Consider the following 20,836-nt stretch of genomic DNA (forward strand, 5'->3'; position numbering starts at 1 on the left):
CCAGTACAAACCAGCCCATTGGAATGGGGAGTGTGGGAATAGGGTGTCTGTATGAGCCAGCTGCACCCCTTGCCACCGTGTTGACCCCCCTCCCACCCTCCACTCGTCTATGCATCACTTCCTTCTCTCGCAGTTTCTATCCGCTACACCTGACTGGGACACACCAACACATACCATTCAGTGTCTGACTATTTTGTATGGACAGTCATTGGTAGGGGTAGATAAGGCCCTGCTCTTTGCAGTTTCTCTTTGCAGGCTTTGGCTGTGAGGAACCCATGGAAACTGGGTGCTTATGAGGTTCTGATGGACCCTAAATGGATGAATAGCGATTCACATGCTAATGAGTAAAGAAGAGGAGGCAACTGGAGAGTTTAGTTTTTTCTAATTTCTTGTTGGTTCTTCGTCTGCTTGGTCTGTTGGTCTGTTGGTCTGTTGGTCTGTTGGTCTGTTGGTCTGTTGGTCTGGTGGGGGGGGGGTGACTGAGGGTATCGCCGGGGGACTGAGGGGATTCGAGGAGCTCCCTCTTGTTCCCTCTCTGTGCGTGTATACATAGTGGGAGGCTGTAAAAATGCCACTGAGGACTCATGAGATGCCGTTTCTCTTTCAGAGGAGGTGGGGAACAACGATGGGAACCTTTCAGACCGTAACGACTTGAGACGACAGAGCATGTGAAAAAATATCATTGATGGTGCATGCAATTCAAAGTCAATTATCAACACCTATTCACATATCTTTAGTGCTATTAGATCCATTAGGGTTCAAAGTGATGCCTGAACATCTTCTCCGTTGACATGGCAGTTGGATTATCAATATGGTTAGGGTTTCTAACCAAGACACAGGAGACAGTGTCACTGTAGATAGCTGTCAAAGTATTTTTCACAGCTATATATTTCCTCAAAGAACGCTGACCGTATGCTTACCACGGTCAATAAGGATTTAGGAACACTTCAATCTCGTACACGCGGTGTTCAAGGGCTGTGGGCGGAGGTGTAAATTCTTCATTGTTTATTGGCTGTCAGATCCCCAATAATGTGTGCCGTGACTTGCATACTGTCGCATCCCTCTGGGAGGAAGGTAGGTGTGACACCACAAGCTGAAGTGGAACAAAGAACGAAAACTTGACAAATGCTTTGCAAAGAGACAACTTCGTCGACCTGTCCAACCTATCGGCGGCAGCCCCGTGCTAGCGTTGACGGTTTCACCTGCCACTAGTTCAGGAGAGAATTCTGCTGACATCTCAACGTCGAGGTTAAGTCGTCTTTGTGGCATGAAAGGGAAATACCCCAAACCTTTTTGAAAAGGAGTCGCCCTGTCTAGATTTGAACACAGCAATTACAAGATGATTTCAGTTACATGACACTAATGAAGCCTAGTGAAGTAGTTCAAAAGAACGACAAGCCAATACAACACTGGACTACTTGTTACTTTGCTCCAGGTGGCAAAAGCGAGGTGCTCGTGTAAGCGCACGTCAGTACATTTTAGAGGACGCAGCCTTGTGGAGTGTCCGTTTTAGAATGAAAGCATTTTGAAGGTATTAGCTTATCCCTCCCTCGCTCCTCTCTCTCCTCCTCTGCACCCTTGAAAGCATGTGGTGACCCAGGGATGTTTAAAATGGGGGCCAAATGAATTGCTTGGGCACTTGAGCTCTCCCAGCCATTAGAGCGGGCCGCCCTACCTGTGTTGAGTCAGCAGTCCGCTCACTCGATCCGTCTAATGGACAGCGCAGGAATTTAATTAGCAGGAAGCCGCAGAGTGGGGGGCTGAAGATTCCCCAGGACTAAGAGAAAGGGAGCAGTGTGTGTGTGCGCGTGCACGTGCGGGTGAGAGCGAGAGGAAGAAAGAATGTGTGCGACTTCACAGTACCATAGAGGTGATACTCCCCAGCCACCGTCCTCTGTCTCGTCACTCCACCGGCATTTCTTAACCCCAGCTGATTCTATCCCTGCTGCTATAGGCGCATATTTGTTTTTCCCCCATGCAAACATTTCAATTCTGGCATTGGCCTCTACACACTGTCGTTTGTGGCGAGGTGGAGACGAAATGGAGTGACACGGGTACGGCTAGTAGACTAGTATAGACCCTCAGGGCCTCCTTGCTCCAACAGAGTTCAGCCACGGGACATCAACAGAAAATAGCTCTCACTAACCAGACAACTATTCCACCTGCACCATGCAGAGCGAGAGAGAGAGAGGGGAGAGCGAAAAGGGAGGGGGGAATTATATGCTTGGGAGAGAGAGAGAGAGAGAGAGAGAATGGGAGGAGAGAGAAGGACTGACTTTTGCCTGCCTGGTCACAGGCAGCGCCGTTTCCGCTGGTCACATGGCACAGAGTTGCTATGATTGATTGTTGCCTTATCTCAGTATATCTGACTTTGAACCGTACCCTCCACCCTCTCACTCAGCTCCCAGCCGAGGGCTACCGCCACTTGTTATCCGCAGCCACCGGATGGGGGGGGGGGGGGGTATTTGGCTTGACTCACAGCAGGTCCCGACTTTCTAGGAAGACTACCCACCTGTAACGTTTCAGGGAATATTGACTCGGTGCCCTTTGGCTTGACGACGGCGTGATACGCTTTCTGGCCGTGTGTGTTAATTAGCCATTAGATAAGCACTCAAATGAGAACTCAAAACAAAAATCAGAGGAAGTAGACCGCAGACACCTTGGCTTAGGACAACTTACTGAGGTTAGCCCTAATGATGGTGGCCGTATGGTCTGGAAGAAGACTCTGAACTTAGTGACTTCTTTGCCTTTTGTTCTTTCGACTGCGTTGCATGGCTCCGGCCTGCAGGGGGAGCCCAGCCTTGGCAGCCTCCGACCCAAATTCTGTTGGCGCCTCTCGACAGCCGTCATCCCCCACTCCCAAACCCGAACAAAAGGAATCTCGAAACAATATTCAATATTTCATGACAGAACGCCGAGTTCTCCGGGGCCAGAGGCCTTCTCCGTCGGTGTGAAGTAATATGAGCCGTCCATTAGGAGGAGGAGGCCCCCCTCAGTTCCCATACTATACATTTGGGTTCAGGGGTTGAGGCTGGCGATGGAGACTAAATAACACACACAGATGCACACACGGCGGGGAGAGAACCGGCAGAGAGAAAAAGGCCTTAATTTAATTGTGTGTATACAGGATGAGTGTTTCCTTTCTAGTTTGGAAATTTGGACCAATTAGCTTGGTCGCCCAGCGCCTCGTTCCCAGACGGTTTCGCGACTAATCAAGTGCCACTTTTGTCTCCAGTCTGAAAACAGTTTTATGCTTGAAGTGCACAAATAAACGAGGGCCGTAATGCCTGGCCGTTGAGAATGCACTTGTGTCAAGACATACCGGTCCAACAAAACTAACAAGCAGCATATCTGGGAGAGTACATACAGTTGCAAGGTACCTCATAAAAGGTGTCATATCAATTAGCCCCCCCCCCCACAAACGCACCATGTGGATCCATGGGTGGGGGGGGTGTCTGTCGCTCATTCATGGCAGAGTTGGAAGCTTCTCGGTGAAATCACTGTGTCGGAGGAGTTTCCTCATTAGCCCACACAAAGGACACAGAATACAGACCCAAATAATCTGCATCTTTCTCGCTCCTCTTATCATCTAATTTGCCTTGGCTAGGAAGCACTTCAGGAACGGAAAAATATCCAAACTTCCCCTGGTTCTCTTTTCTGATTCATTTTCTTTCCAAAAAAAAATGAAGGTCGCTTGAGCAGGGTGGAGCGTTTCCCATCCCGAGCTGGTGGTTTTGACCTGGCATGCCAGGAGAAACGATGTGTATTTTGCTCCCGACGCAAGCCAGGGGAACGTAATTACTAATGTGTTGGGTGGTTGCTCAATGTTTTCTTGAAGGAGCGCCCATCCTCGCAGCTGAAATAAATAAGGGGATTCAGTGTGAGCTGTGCCAGGGCCTTGTGGCTTGGCACGCTGTAGCGCCACAGCCCTGTTATCCCCATTGATTTATTTATTTATATTGCCCTGCTCCGCATACACAGATGGAGGGACCGAGGGCAGTGCTGGTGGAGAAATGGTTCGATAATAAAAAATGTAAAAAACACTCCACACTCATGCACACCCCCCCCTCCCCAAACGTGCCCTCCCCAACACCCCCGCACTCTTCACTTCTCATTCATTTAAAAACTAACATCTGACAATATGAACGCAAACCAAACAAGAGAATAAAACGACAACAAAGAGATGAAATGCATGCGTACCCACGGCGACAAATTGGGCGCATCGTATGGCTTTTACCCCCAGGATGGTGTCCAAAGTGGACGCACGGTACGTTGGCAATGAGGCCCTTTATCTGCTTCCACCATTTCTATGTCTCCGTGTCCAGTATTTTGCGAGCCAATGTTAACTAGTCTTAGTGCAACGACTGGAAGTCTATGGGTATCTGCTCGTATCCACGAGTTCATCTGACTCTAGGGAAGTTGATAAATCCCGGAGTATCCCTTTAACTCACCGACCAAACACAGTAGTCTCGTCAACATAACGATTGCGGTCCTCATCAATCACGGTTAGAGTGACTTCGGAGTTTGCCTGGCTCTTCGTTACGTAATAACCGCATGCCCAGCCGTCTCCACATCTCTGGCCCTGTAACCCAACTGCAGTTGTTTTGGGGGGAAGCTGGGGGAGATTGAAACAGTAGACACAGTGATCCAGATTGATACTTCCCAGGCTGGAAGAAGGCGAGAGATGGATTTGCCCCCTCTACCCAGTGCGTCACGAGCAGGAGCAGGTCATTCACTCGCCGTTTATTCAATACAGGGTGAGCAGAGCAGAGGCAGAGCGGGGACCCACTGGCAGACGGCTGGCCTGACTTAACTACAGAGACAGGACCTGCACTAGTCTACACGCACACGCACACACACACACAATTTGCATATCGACCCAACAGATCCACGGATAACACAATCATCACTGCTCTGCACATTGCCCTATCCCACCTGGACAAGAGGAAAACCTATGTGAGAATGTTTGACTACAGCTCAGCTTTCAACACCCTAGTCCCCTCCAAGCCCTGGGTATGAACATCTCCCTCTGCAACTAGATCCTGGACTTCCCAACAGGCAGACCCCAGGTGGTGAGGGTATGCAACAACACCTCCGCCACATTGACTCTCAACACGTGCGCCCCCCCCATGGGTGTGTGTTCAGCCCCCTCCTGTACTCCTAGTACACCCACGCCTGCGTGGCCACGCACTACTCCAACACCATCATTTAGTTTTCCGACTACACAATGGTGGTGGGCATGATCGCCGACGAGACGGCATAATAGGGAGGAGGTTAGAGGCCTGGCAGAGTGGTGCCCCGAAATCAGCCTCGTCCTTAATGTCAGCAAAACCAAGGAGATGATCGTGGACTACAGGAAACAGGAGGGAGCACGCCCCATCCACATTCAGGGCTGTAGTGGAGGGTCAAAAGCTTCCGAGTTCCTCGACGTTCACATCACAGAGGACCTAACATGAACCAATCACACCGACACTATGGTGAAGAAGGTACAACAGCGCCTCTTCAACCTCAGGCGACTGAAGAAATTCGGAATGGGCCCTCAGATCCTCAAGAAGTTCTACAGCTGCACCACCGAGAGCATCTTGACCGGCTGCAGAAACGACTGGTAAGGCAACTGCATCTGGCTCAACCGCAAGGCTCTACAGAGGGTGGAGCGGACAGCCCAATAAATCACTGGGGGCAAGCTCCCTGCACTCCAGGACATCTACACCAGGCGGGTCTTTGAGGAAGGCCCAGAAGATCATCAAGAACTCCAGTCACCCGAGCCACGGACTGTTCACTTTGTTATAATCTGGCAAGTGGTACCGGAATCCCTGCACAGACCTGCACCTTAGAGACTATTTGCACCTTAGAGACTATTTGCACTAGCTCTTGACACGTCAAACCTTTCCACAAAAGCACACACACATCAATAAACACACAACTGTCCTATTATACAGTATTTATTCAACTGACTATTTGCACTGACTCTCAACACATCCAACCCTTACACAAGCACACAGACACACCCAAGACACTACCCAATACTGTAATACTTGACAAAACACATTTATTATCTATACTGCACCTTCAAAGGCCAGTTTATTAGGTACACCCATCTAGTACCGGGACAGACCCGCCCTTTACCTTCAGAACTGCCTGCCAGGAAAACATTTGCCACACCATTACACCATCAGCCTGTACCAAAGTCACCAGGCAGGATGGGTCCATGGACTCGTGCTGCTTACGCCAAATCCTGACTCTGCCATCAGCATGAAGCAACATGAACCGGGATTCATCGGACCAGGCAATGTTTTTCCACTCCTCAGTTGTCCAGTGTTGGTGATATCGGGCCCACTGGAGCCGCTTCTTGTTGTTTTTAGCTGATATAAGTGGAACCCGGTTCTGGTCGTCTGCTGCATTAGCCCATCCGTGACAAGGACCGACGAGTTGTGCGTTCCGAGATACCGTTCTGCACACCGTTGCCCTGCGCCGGTATTAACAAGTTTGTGGCCCACCAGTTAGTTTGCACGATTCTCGCCATTCTCGTTCGACCTCTCATCAACAAGCTGTTTGTCGCTCCCTTCTCGGTAAACCCTAGACACTGTCATGCGTGAAATGCCCAAGAGGCCGGCCGTTTCCGAGATACTGGAACCGGCGCGCCTGGCAATGACGATCATAGCACGCTCAAAGTCGCTTAGGTCACTTGGTTTGCCCATTCTTCAATCGAACAGTCACGGAATGCCTCGATGCCCGTCTGCCTGCTTCATATAGCAAGCCACGGCCTCAGAACTCATGGTCACGGGGTGGTGTACCTAATAAACTGGTCACTGAGTGTATATCCTATTGTGTACATATCAGGCTCTTACTATGCACAATACCTATTATATTACTCAATATTTGACTAATATTATTATTACACATAGTAAACTGTGTACGTGACAAAACATTTTAGATTTTGATTTGACTACACAGACTACACACACTAATCAAATGTTATTCGTCACATGCTTCGTAAACACAGGTGTGGACTAACAGTGAAATTCTTACTTACGGGCCCTTCTCAACAATGCAGAGAAAGAAAATAGAGAAATTATAGAAAAGTAAAACACGTAATAATAAAAGTAATATACACTGAGTGTACACAACATTAGGAGCACCTTCCTAATATTGAGTTGCACCCCTTTTTGCCCTCAGAACAGCCTCCATTCATGGGGGAATAGACTCTACAAGGTGTCGGAAGCGTTCCACAGGGATGCTGGCCCATGTTGACTCCAATGCTTCCCACAGCTGTATCAAGTTGGTCTTATGTTCTTTTGGTGGTGGACCGTTCTTGATACACACTGGCAACTGTTGTGTGTGAAAAACCCAGCAGCGTTGCAATTCATGAAACACTCAAACTGGTGCGCCTGGCACCTACTACCATACCCAGTTCAAAGGCACTTAAATATTTTGTCTTGCCCATTCACCCTCTGAATGGCACACAATCCACGTCTTAATTGGCTTAAAAAGAATTGAACCTGTCTCCTCCCCTTCATCTACACTGACTGAAGTGGATTTAACAGGTAACATCAATAAGGGATCATAGCTTTCACCTGGATTCACCTGGTCAGTCTATGTCATGGAAAGACCAGGTGTTCCTAATGTTTTGTACACTCCGTGTAGATACACAACAAGTAACGATAACTTGGCTATATACAAGGGAGTCGATGTGCAGGGGTATGAGGTAATTGAGGTAGATATGTACATATAACTAGGAATAAAGTGACAGATAATAAACAGTAGCAGCAGCGTATGTGATGAGTCAAAATAGAGTAGTTAGTCCAAAGAGGGTAAAAGCAGATAGTTAAATACCCGGAATAACTATTTAGCAGTCCTATGGCTTGGGGGTTCCAGACTTGGTGCATCGGTATCGCTTGCTGCGCAGCAGCAGAGAGAACAGTCTATGACTTGGATGGCTGGAGTCTTTGACAATTTTTAGGGCCTCCCTCTGACACCGCCTGGTATAGAGGTCCTGGATGGCAGGGAGCTCGGCCCCAGAGACGTACTGGGCCATCCACACTACCCTCTGTAGCGCCTTGCAGCCAGTTGCCAAGCAGTTGCCATACCAAGTGGTGATGCAGCCAATCAAGATGCTCTCAATGGTGCAGCTATAGAACTTTAAGGATCTGAGTGCCCATGCCAAATTCTGAGCTCAAAGGAAAAAATATGTTGGCATTTGTTTCATTAGTCCACTGTTGGTATAGTCCCAAAATGTTTTGCATCTCAGCAATCAAGTTTTCAAGATGTATATTTTTCTAAATACAGAAATAATGCCGGTATGAAGCATTTTACATCATATGATGCACGATGGACTAATAAAACAAATACCAAAATCTAGTTTTTGCTTGAGTTCTCCTTTAAACACAATACACACACCTCGCCCCCCCCCCCCCAAAAGGTCCACCGCCGCATTTTAATCAACAATTCTTATAATGAATAGAAATTATACTTTGACCATTCAAGTGAATATAATGGGGATAACGTAAAAAATATATATATATATATTTTGAAAAGGAGTAAACGTGTCAGCTGGAGCACAGAGGAAATAAATCTTCCTGGCACTGTACAACAGATGGGCAGAAAGGGTATAAGGACAGAGTAGTGATTCAGGAAACATACTATCTGCTATAACGCAAGAGCTAAAACAACACGTGATCACACTCACTAAGACATGCAAACACGTATACACAGAGGATGCGAGAGGAACCAGTTCAGCAAACCCCTAGTCTTTCTTCTATATTTTACCAGCCATACGGTAGTTTATTTTTCACTTCTTCACCATCTGTAGCAACATTCCCCTACAGACGGCCACAGCTGTCCTGTTTCATGTCTGCGGGCCCTTTTTATATGCCATCCCAAATGGGTTCATCACACAATAGTGGATCGTTGGTGGATCACAGCGTCTCAACGAGCCAGTCCTTTTCAAGATAATGGACAGTAGTGACCCCACCGTAACAGATAGTAAGAAAAACATACAATTCTGGGAATGCATTTGTAATGCTGGAAATCGCTTTCCATCCTCATCCTCCGGTGTCCACTCTGCCAATTCTCTGACTGTACTTTGGACCCCAATGCTCACCCGCTGAGCATGTAGCTAGCCATGTGGCTATGCTACTCTCCCCCTGAGACAGTCTTCTTCAGAAGAATAATACATCTTATCCACGTAAGTGTTGGAGAAACGAAGCTCAGATGTCGATTCTGTTGCCTGGCGTGTTGTGGGGTCAGGCAAGACTTCCTTTTAGAGTCGGCATGCGTCAACACTGAACCGGCTGTAAACCCCTAACTACATGTACAAATTACCTCGACTAACCTGTACCCCTCGTTATAGCTTCGTTATTGTTATTTTATTGTTACTTTTTACTTTATATTTTTTACTTTATTTATTAAGTAAATATTTTCTTAACTCTATTTCTTGAACTGCATTAATGGCTAAGGGTTTGGAAGTAAGCATTTCACGGAATGTTGTATTCGGCGCATGTGACAAATAAAATTTGATTTGAAGTGAGAGAGCTAGGGCACTGAGTGGCGGGAGAGGAGCCTCTCTCAGTTGCTAAGATCCCCCATAAAGACAGTTACTCTCTTTTACTACTGACTGGCACAACTCACCAGCTGCAGCACATTCCTGTAGCTCCCTCCACAAAGACGGGAGAGGAGCTGACATTTAAACGCAGTGAATCCTGAGATCCTAGGCCTGAGCACATCGCCGGCCCCAGACCCTTTTGTCTCTCCCCCCCTTTCCTACCCTCTCCCTCGCTGCCACAATCGTTCGGCTGTGTGTGTTTCTATCTGTGCGGTTCGAAACATCCTGTAGTCCGCGCCACCGACACACAGTCATGTGGCATGGCAAATCAATGCGCAGGACAACAAGTGGAATGTTCCGAGACAGGCAGCAAGAAGAATGACTTGTTTCTACCTCATTGCTGGGTGTGCGCTTCGACCATGTGCAGCTAGTGCTCGCTCCCTGTCCTCAAAAAAAGTTGTCCCTCTGTAATAAGATGATTAGCACAGTTTCCCCCCCGCTCGGGACCGAACAGCACATGAGCTGTCTGCCCACCATTCAAATGAAGTCCTCATCAAGTCCTAATACAATCAAAGTACACACAATAAACACTGAGCAATGACTAGCGCAGAGGCTAGCGGGGAGCTAAAGACAATGGGACTCTTGTTGAATGGCGTGTGGGTACAAAGAAGGCATTCTCAGAAGTTAGCCAAAGCTAGTGCCTGTGTAAGTGCTGAATGGTCTGAGCCGTTAGGGAGAGCTATGGTTCAACTCATGCAGTTCCTAGGCTTTAAGTCCTTTGGAACCAGACAGGCCCTAAGAAACTGACAAAGGACAGCAAATATCTAACATGGAGGAGAGGAGAAAATAGCACTCCTGTAGACTGAGGCCCACAGCTTCCTGTCAGCCTAGGTCTCATACACATACACAGCCGCCGTATCTCATGGACAGCCCTCCGGATTGAAGAAAGAAAGAAACGGCGAGCTTCAGAAAGCTTGGCACATGCCTCGGTCTCCCCCTCTCTGCTAGCGGTTTGCTGCTGGGAACGTCCTGGGCGGACCTGGGCATTAATGCAGAATTAATTAGCCCAACTTCCCCAGTGCCAATCTCCCCATCCGTCTGTCTGTCCGCCCCACTGGGATAAAGCAGTTAGTCCCCCACCACATCCAGGTGCCCGACTCTATACACATGCCAGACCACTGCTCACTATGCCACGCTAGCGCTACGTAGCCTAGCCCCCGCCGCTAAAACATGGCATTGTCTCGTTTAAAAAGGTTCGGTCCAAAATACGAGATTTTGAAATGAACTAATCTCTTTTATGTTTTGCCTATTGAAAAGGGTATTAAGATTTCAAATATTGTGACATTGCCCATTCTGAAACCACTCTCAAATGCTTTGAGAGAGAGTGTGTTTTTAGTCATCAAATGAAGGACAAAGAAATAGACAAAGGCGGAGGGATAGAAGGTCCTTAAAACGGTCAAGACGACAAAGAGAGCCACCGCAATTGTTTTTGTTTGCTTTGTGATCGTTCGTGCCTCAAAATCCTCAACTTAAACCAGACAATATGTTCCAAATCTGTACATTAGTAAGGATTTCGGGAGAGCTCAGCGTTGACAATGCACTTTAAAACGGATTACCTGAATTTGCCGTGCAATCAGGTTTATGAGATATTTGCCCACGGAGGGGGGACGCTGTTTGACAGAAATCTTACAACGTTTCTCCATCTGAGAACCTTATCTGCTTTGTTTAATCCAATAAAACGCCAGCGAAAATGGTTCAAAGTAAGGCCATATCCAGTGATATTAAAAAAACAGTACATTGTATCAGATCATCTGATCCCGGCCTGGGCTACTCCTTTGGCACAGTGGACCATGCCAGCTGTGGGATGTTTCTAGTAGGGCATCTGCATAGCAGCCACATTATTACTCGCCGATATCAAATGCTATGACAATGAAGCATTTTTATGAATGGGCCCCAACCTCAATTACAATGAATGGTACAGTGTGTGCTTGTGTGTATGCGTTTCTGTACCGCTGTACTTGTGAGAGCGTGGTGACAAAGTCATTGTTGTAGTCATAGCTATGGCAGTCGTGTGGTTACAGGGATTTAGGTGGTGGGGGGGGGGAACCGCGGTGAGTGGGTGGGTGGTGGTGGACCTAACCCACCATGTGTACTGCAGTAACCACAAGAAAAGGCTGTGGTTTATCCCACAACCACCTTAAATAGCTAAAGATTATTGTCATTCCTCAGCCTGTGGAAGGGAAATGAAATCTAAAACGGCTGTAACATGACAAGCCAAAAGTCAGCTGGTAGATATTGACAGATTTTGTTACTCTCAGAGAACCCCCCCCCGGGCAAGACAGCAAACCGCCATCTTTGTGTGAGCACCGATACAAAGGAACGGCTGGTGTCTTTTACCTTTCTCTGCACCTTGGTTTACAGCAGGCTGATGATCTAAACTGGCAGCAAACTAGCCTGGTGTGCTGTGTAAGGTCAAGTCCTTTCAAAATCCCTATTCACACAACCTGTAGACTAGGGTAGCGCAAAACCTCCATGGACACTTGGAGTTCCAGGCCAGTAAAACAAATGGGTTTACTCTTTACTTTTGAGCAGAACCTAAAAGTAACAGTGCCTCGAGGATGCATCGTCAAAGCTAACTAGTTTAGAGAGACGCAGCGCAAATCTCTTTAAGAGCTTAGCGGGAAATAGGTCAGACGTCCTTACAGACATTCGACACACGAAAACAGTTTGTTCATCTCTACCACCGGGGTCATAGAAGGCAAAGCGGCAATAAAAAATATCAGAGGCCCTGGACATATTCACATAGGTCCACTCAGTGGCATGTTATCTCTTCCAGCCAGTGATATCCTTCAATTGTGTTGCGCACAGCGAAAACAGAGAAGGTGAGATGAAAATGGGGTTTAATAAGCATGGCCGAGTTTATTTTCTATTTGAACCACATTCCTCTCCGCCAATCTACGGGCTGCTTTCTTTACTGCCACATTGCTAGCGATATTACCGCCGGCATTTAGGCTAACCAGTTGCTGTAGCCATAAAAGGACTCGACTCCAAACAAAAAAAAGTTCCAGTACTATAGACGAATATTCTGCATTGCGTCACTGACGCCTGGATTTCCATGTCTTGTCACTTTTCTGACACCACAACCCAACCATCAATGTCTTTCTCCTTTTTCCCCCTGCTTTCCTAGCCAGGGTCTTCCCTGCCAGTAAGTAGGTGTTGCCAGGTTAGCCGACCCCGAGGAGATAAAGATCCCCCAAACCATCCACAGTAAGGCCTTCACTGTCCCTCACCCTCACTAGAGAAAACACATTCTGTTTGCATCAAAGGCCCAGAGTCTTATCAAGAGTTTCTATCCTATTTACATTATCAGACAGTTGTCCACCAGACAGGTTTCCAATACCCTTCAGTCTACTTAAACTTGTCCAGAAGTGGCATGAAGTCGTGGTTAGCAGACTTTATATAGCATTCAGTCTGACCACATATAACGTTAAGTGGAAGCAAAGACATTAAAAAGTCTGCAAGCTAGCCAAGAGACAACTATTGATTTTCAATTATTTTGGGACTACTAGTCTCACTCAACACTTGTCTTTCATCCAGTTTTGTACATTTTCTGTTCCAAAAATACCATAGCATATCATTTTTACGACATTAACCATCAATGAAATGGTTAATTACCCAACAACTTCCAAACTATTATGGCCTATGCCTTAAATAGCTACTAAACAAACTTATACTCCAGGGCTATCCAAACCTGTTCTTGGAGAGCTACCGTCCTGTAGGTTTTCACTCCAACCTTAATCTACCACACCTGATTCTAATAATTAGCTGGTTGAAAAGCTGAACCAGGTAAGTTACGACTGGGGTTGGAGTGAAAACCTACAGGAGGGTATCTCTCCAGGCACAGGGTTTGGAGAACCCTGCTATTTGGCTTGCAGAATTACTGATACTGTTTAGTTTCCATTCAAAAAAATGGCCTGAAACAGTTTCTTCAGTCTATGCCGGCTAATTTTAACCGACTGGCCAAGCTGTCCCAAACAAAGTAAAAGTGGGCTGCTTTAACAAGAGGTCACGGATTCCTCCAAAGCCAGAGCAATCCATCCGCTTGACTGGCTGCTAACGAGGGGGGTCAAACGCCTAGAAGATAGGGTCAAAACTCTAACATCTTAAGCCATGACCTCTCTCACGTGTTGAGTGCTCCTGTGATAGTGACACCCGTTGCCGGGGTGAGAGCGAGCCCTAAATTAGCCCTGGCCACGCTGCCTGCTCTGGAGTCAAAAGGGGGGCCCGCCCTCTGACACCACATTGTTCCTAAAGATGACAAACGATGCTAGCTTGTGACTGTTGAACAACGCTGGGAAAGCCCTGGTTAAAGACTGATATGCCAGCCCCCCCCCCCACACACACACACACTCACAACTAAGTAGGGTTAGGCATGTGGCACTACATCATAAAACTCTCCCAAGAATTTAACAGATTGCAAAATAATTCACCAACAAGTAAGCCTAAAGATAGATAATTAAAGGCAAATTAAATTGTAAACTTTGCAAGTACAAACAGTCGGCAAGAAGTTTCACAAGAGTTGTTTTTGAGAATTGTGACACCCAGCTAATAACAGTGCTCTACTATGTTTGCTGTTAAATAGGTTGGTGGCAGGATAGTGTTAGCACGGGGGGACAAGTCTCTTCTACCACCCCTTGCCCTTGCAGCAGTGGGGGATACATTTAATTACGGACTTCAGCTGTCCTCAAAAACCTCAACTTCGGCATCCGTGCATGAGGTCAGCCTCTCTTCAGATGGCTTTTAATCAACGACGCTTTAGAAATGCTCCACTGCTTTAAATGAGACCGAGGAAGAAACCCGATCCTGTGGGACGAGGAGACGAAGGAGCAAGCGAGCACACTGCGGACTTAACTCCACTATAGGCAGACCTCCATGCTCTGTGGGCACTCTGTCTCTTTCTTCTCCCTCTTGTTCACTCGCTGACACCTCATTCACAATCAAGCCCGGTGAAAAAAAAATAATCTAACTTCAGCTATAAGAATGCTGGCGGGAGCAAAGCGCCCATGAATAGGCTTACAAAACATCAAAACTCAGGATTTGGCAGCGGGGGGGATAACATTTTAGCCACAATGGGCATCAGCAACTTTTATTTGAGACTAGCATATAGTAAGTATACTGTCCCCAAAACATTGAAATGAGGGTCAGTGTCTCGTCTAAAAATAGTTTCCTTTTTTATGTACTTAGCATATTGCTAATCAGGGATTTATTTCTGTCCAATTATAACATCGTTGACTAAGCTGGTTGTGGAATTCATAATGAGGCCCATCATGCCTTATTTTGACAAAACCCCTCTAAAGGCTGATACTTTTGTGACTGGCCTAAGTTAAAATGAGCTCCCATTCCAGCCAGACTAAATTGTAGTACTGCACAGCTCTCAAGGTAACCAACCCTATAGGCTCATTTTAATCACACACGTTTTTATTCAGATTGGCCAAAATCACTACATAACCTTCCTCAACATTTTGAACTGAGATTGCAGTACTGTTAACGTAAAAATGTACAAAAAAAAATGTACAAAAGCTATGAAAACAGTCTACAAAATATGTCGCTATAAGAATGTCAATGTGGGCAAATATCATGCCTAGCTCACTTAGGCTTCAGCAAAACCATTTGTTGTACAGAGGAAATGATTGTAATTAAGGTGCTCGGTTTGCCTGGTGAAACAGAGCTCTCTCCAAACCGTGATAGCTGGTGTTTGTGTTGCTGCCAGTGGAGGAACGAGCCCCTGCTGCCTCTTGCCAATTAACAATTTCTCTATTGGTTATTTGCACTGGACTTCACTCTCAGGGTCAGTTTTCATCGAACAAGCACTACTAATATCATGGTGAAAACGTACACAAGATTTTCCAAACTGTGGAAAGGCATCAAGAATATTTTGTTAAATTGCAAAATTTGTTTTTCTAGATTAGGATTCAGCTCAAGGGGAAAAAACATAAAACCATGTCAAATTCATTAGTTAATTAATTATTATGTATTTTCCACGGTTTAATCAAAGCTTTCGAATACATGAATTATTTACAGGAGAGGAATAAAATATACAGCCCTAAATTTGATATCATGTGGAGGTTTTTATATTTACCAAATAGTTAATTTTCTTGTGTATTTATAAGACTGCTTCCTAATTTCTAAGGGGTTCAGAAGCTCTGAAAACATAAAAAATTGCTCCATGCCAAGTTTTTCATTCAACTGCCAAACACCTATATGAATATGCTACTACACTGTTGCGCACAGAAAACAGGAAAATAATTCAAGTGATATCTCACCCCAACAGCAGCCCATGTTGAATTAGTCTGAAATAGAAAACGTGCTGAGCAATCGTGATGGAGATAATTGTTTTTTTAGGCAACTGACTCTGTCGTCTCGCAGTGCGAGCTTCCCCAAAATCTGGCCCATCTTAAAACAGCGAAGGGACGGGCCAGTGCGAGAAATTTGGCAGAGTTGTCCCGGTTTTCCCAGACTACTGCTTTATTGACCACTGATGAAATTATGGGTGTCTGCTACAGATAACATTTGTGTCTGCATACAGAGACGGGAAGGTGCTGTGCGGTGGAGTGTCTGCTTTTACTGGGGGCAAGTCCTAAAAAAAAAGAAATTGAACTTTATTTTGGTTGGGTGATTACTTGGTGAGTGGCCTGTGATTGTTCGTTGAAAGAGTGATTCTTGATGCCAACTACAGTACGAGTCAAAAGTTTGGACACACCTACCCATTGCAGGGTTTTTCTTTATTTGTACTATTTTCTACATTGTAGAATAATATCGAAGACATCAAAACTATGAAATAACACATGTGGAATCATGTAGTAACCAAAAAAGTGTTATACAAATAAAAATATATTTTATATTTGAGATTCTTCAAAGTAGCCACCCTTTGCCTTGATGACAGCTTTGCACACTCTTGGCATTCTCTCAACCAGCTTCATGAGGTAGTCACTTGGAATGCATTTCAATTAACAGGTGTGCCTTGTTAATCTGTGGAATTTCTTTGCTTCTTTATGCGTTTGAGCCAATTAGTTGTGTTGTAACAAGGTAGGGGTGTTATACAGAAGATAGCCCTATTTGGTAAAAGACCAAGTCCATATTATGGCAAGAACAGCTCAAATAAGCAAAGAGAAATGACAGTCCATCATTACTTTAAGACATGAAGGTCAGTAGCCCTATTTGGTAAAAGACCAAGTCCATATTATGGCAAGAACAGCTCAAATAAGCAAAGAGAAATGACAGTCCATCATTACTTTAAGACATGAAGGTCAGTCAATACAGAAAATGTCAAGAACTTTTAAAGTTTCTTCAAGTGCAGTTTTAAAAACCAAGCGCTATGATGAAACTGACTCTCACGAGGACCGCCACAGGAATGGAAGACCCAGAGTTACCTCTGCTACAGAGGATAAGGTCATTCGAGTTATCAGCCTCAAAAATTACAGCCCAAATAAATGCTTCAGAGTTCAAGTAACAGAACAGTTCAAGTTCACATCTCAACATCAACTGTTCAGAGGAAACTACGTGAATCAGGCCTTTATCGTCGAATTGCTGCAAAGAAACTATTACTAAAGGACACCAATGAGAAGAAGAGATTTGCTTGGGCCAAGAAACACGAGCAATGGACATTAGACCGGTGGAAATCTGTCCTTTGGTCTGATGAGTCCAAATTTTAGATTTTTGGTTCCAACCGCCGTGTCTTTCTGAGATGCAGAGTAGGTGAACGGATGATTTCTGCATGTGCGTTTCCCACTGTGAAGCATGGAGGAGGAGGTGTGATGGTGCTTTGCTGGTGACACGGTCTGTGATATATTTCGAATTCAAGGAACACTTAACCAGCATGGCAACCGCAGCTTTCTGCAGCAATACGCCATCCCATCTGGTTTGCGCTTAGTGGGACTATAATTTGTTTTTCAACAGGACAATGACCCAACACACCTCCAGGCTGTGTAAGGGCTATTTAACCACAAATGAGATTGATGGAGTGCTGTGTCAGATGACCTGGCCTCCACAATCACCCGATCTCAACCCAATTGAGATGGTTGGGGATGAGTTGGACCACAGAGTGAAGGAAATGCAGCCAACAAGTGCTCTGCATATGTGGGAACTCCTTCAAGACTGTTGGAAAAGCATTCCAGGTGAAGCTGGTTGAGAGAATGCAAAGAGTGTGCGAAGCTGTCATCAAGGCAAAGGGTGGCTACTTTGAAGAATCTAAAATATAAAGCATATTTTGATTTGTTTAACACTGTTTTGGTTACTACATGATTCCATATGTGTTATTTCATAGTTGTAATGTCTTCACTATTGTTCTACAATACTTGAATGAGTAGGTGTGTCCAAACTTTTGACTGGTACTGTATGTACAGTACATTGGCATGCGCTCAGTGACAAGATTGACTCGACCCTCGAAACCCATCCGAGTGTTTTTGTCTTCGATTCACTGGACAACATTATCCCACATTCCATGTCCTATCACTAAGCAGAGTGAGGTCAACATTCATGTAACTCCAATTTCAAACAAACGTTGACGTGTTTATAGAGAGTTGAGATACAAAAAGAGGGACTTTACCTGCGTGCACAAAGTAGGCCAAGTAGAGGTCGAGCTCCTTCACAGAAACTCCAATGTGATGAGGCTGCACACACAGCCCTGGGTTCGAGCACTGTGGGGACTTTACCAGCCTTTCGCCATCAGTACTTTCGAGGGGAATACCTTTGAATAAAATGACCATGACCAGGTCCAACCTCCAGACTTTGTCTGCTTGACGCAGGCAGTCGATCCTCCTCATCTTACCCTTCTGGTCGGGGTTGGACAGCACGCAGCACGGGGGCTTCTTCCCGGTGACGGTGAGCACAAAATCCTCCCGGAACTCGGGCCGGATGTCCTTGCGGAGCTTGGCCAGAAGGCGCGATGCCCACTTCTGCTTGACCTCGGGCTTCTCGCTGAGCAGCTCGTCCTTCACCGCGCGCTCCTCTTCCTTAGACATGCGCTTCTCGTGCTTCTTGAAGTACTTTCTCTTGCGGGCCTGCAGGTTGAACCATGTGTAGGCAAACGCTCGCACGTGGGGCAGCAGTGCTTCGATGAAAGGATGGAATTCATCCTGTGGTAGAGAGGAACACAGGGGGGGGGGGGGAATGATGAATGATTTGGTGGCAACACATTCATAGTACAACACTTTTTGTGGAAACAAAGTACAGAATCCATTAAATAAAAAGACCAAAAGCGGTCATTACAATTAATCTTGTGAAATCAGATGTGCCTTCAGTAAACACTAATCGACTCATTTGAAATACTCGGCAATCAAGGAATTGCACAGAATAACATACAGTACTACTATTAGATAAAATATAATTCCAGGCGGGACTTTTCAGAGAACAAACATTGTCCATTTCAGAATAATATGCACTGTCTGCCACATTTATATTTATGAGTATTTATGTCATTTTTATTTGCAGCACTTGGGCCCGTGCCATTAGCATTAGCAGAGCGGGCTAATGGAGGAGTTTCTCTAGGCCGTACGGAGGGAGCAGTGTGAAATAAGGCCTGTCTAGGCCGTGTCTTGGCTCTTTGGCAAGAATGTGGGTCTGTGGGGGTCTGCCAGAGAGGACAGAGAAAAAGCAACAGCCGAGCGGGAAAGCAGAAAGTCTATTTATAACTGTTCGCCATGCAAACATATATATACTTGCGCACATACACACACAAAGAGACACACACACACAGGCATGCAATATGTACAGGCACAAACATTTCACTCTGAAACGGTTCAAAGACTGTGTGGGCTTTTACCAGGGACAGCTCCCTGTACAGCTATTACAGCAAGAATGTGGATAGATGGCATGTTGTGGATCAGTCCCAATTTTGGTTGGTTACACCTGCTACTAGCAGTCACACACTGGGGCTTTCGCTGAGAATCTGCTCCCTCTCATAATCTGGCCTAAAACAGGCAGTGGAAATGTTACAGCACGACATTAGAGCTAAACGAAGCAACACAACGCAACAAGGCAAACAACCTCAGAACAACTCTTTCATATTTAAACTAGTCTCGCATCTGAAAATTCACAAGAATACTTTTGAGGGACAAAGACATTTCCATGGATTAATGACTACTACCATTAAATCTACTGAACCGACGATCATGGTTACTGTTAGTCTGTTCCCATTTGACGGACATTTTAAACAATTACAGTATTTAAAAAAAGAAAAAGAACAGAGTTACCAAAGAGATGAAAGGTGCCTACTCCTTTAAAATAACTGATTCTAAAAAAATCAGGAATATGTACTAAAAGCGTTTATAACCGAATGAGATAATAAAATCTTTGCCTTTATATAAAACAAATACCTCAGGGCATACGGATACAACATTTGAACTAAAACTAGTAAGTGTGCCAAATCCAAATACTCAGCCTCAATTTTGTACAAGTATGCCACGCTAGATCATGCTATAAAACGGTATGCTACATGAAGCACCAGAGCAGATATGCAGCTCTTCTAGGTCGAGTGTTTACATGCATATATACAGTGAGTAGAGTACATAGCTTGTCTGGACTGTGTCCTACAGAGGGCAAGCTAGGCTAGGCACAGAACTAACAGTTATATTTTTAAAAGCACCAATCAAATCCAATCAAATTAAATAAACAATGACAAACCACCACTCCAATTTGCAATTTACAACAGGGACGTATTTTCATTTCCCAAACACTCTCAGTAGAGGTTGGCAGTGATGTAGTGAGTGGTCGGAGTACAAGGAGATATGCTTCTGATATGAGGCCAGTTTGGAAACCCAGGGTGGGTCTTGGCTTCACCTCAGGCCATCTTACCACCCCGGCCACGCAAAATGTACTCAACTATTCAAAGATAAAAGATCTTTGAACAAATCTTGACACGTGCGGAAACCTCTGTCTGGGATGGCATGTGGTCACTAATACATGTTCTAACACAAGTTCGCGAGCGCAAACGCAAGAATAATCATCAAGAATACAGCTGAATTCAAATATAATACAACCATATACAATGACGCCACACTATTCCTCGAATTTCAAAAATACTTTTACGCCCTTGCCTCATAGGCATGAAAATTGTATTGTTTGAGCTTGGGTAAAATCCAGTAAATGGCTTATCCAACTGCCTTCAGCGACACTCTGAGTAACTTCAGCCAATGTGCTATGAAATATCACTCCTCAATGGCTGATATTATGCATTGTTATTTGTGGTTTCTGTATATAATATAGTTCTCCCCTGTCTCCGGGCCATTTGAACAATAC

The 20,836-nt window shown here is 45.5% G+C and overlaps 1 protein-coding gene across 10 annotated transcripts in view; it reads right to left on the reverse strand.

The window, feature by feature from the left end:
• The window catches only part of LOC139540768 (nuclear factor 1 A-type), a 186,909-nt gene that overhangs the window by 119,126 nt on the left and 46,947 nt on the right, over window positions 1-20,836 (reverse strand). For all 10 annotated transcript variants that reach the window (XM_071344713.1, XM_071344712.1, XM_071344715.1 and 7 more), the window contains exon 2: window positions 18,147-18,675. In XM_071344713.1, the coding sequence (XP_071200814.1) occupies window positions 18,147-18,675 (529 nt within the window). The remainder of the gene's footprint in view (window positions 1-18,146; window positions 18,676-20,836) is intronic.

This window comes from Salvelinus alpinus, chromosome 16 (assembly GCF_045679555.1).
Source record: "Salvelinus alpinus chromosome 16, SLU_Salpinus.1, whole genome shotgun sequence".
In the NCBI taxonomy this organism is placed as follows: Eukaryota; Metazoa; Chordata; class Actinopteri; order Salmoniformes; family Salmonidae; genus Salvelinus; species Salvelinus alpinus.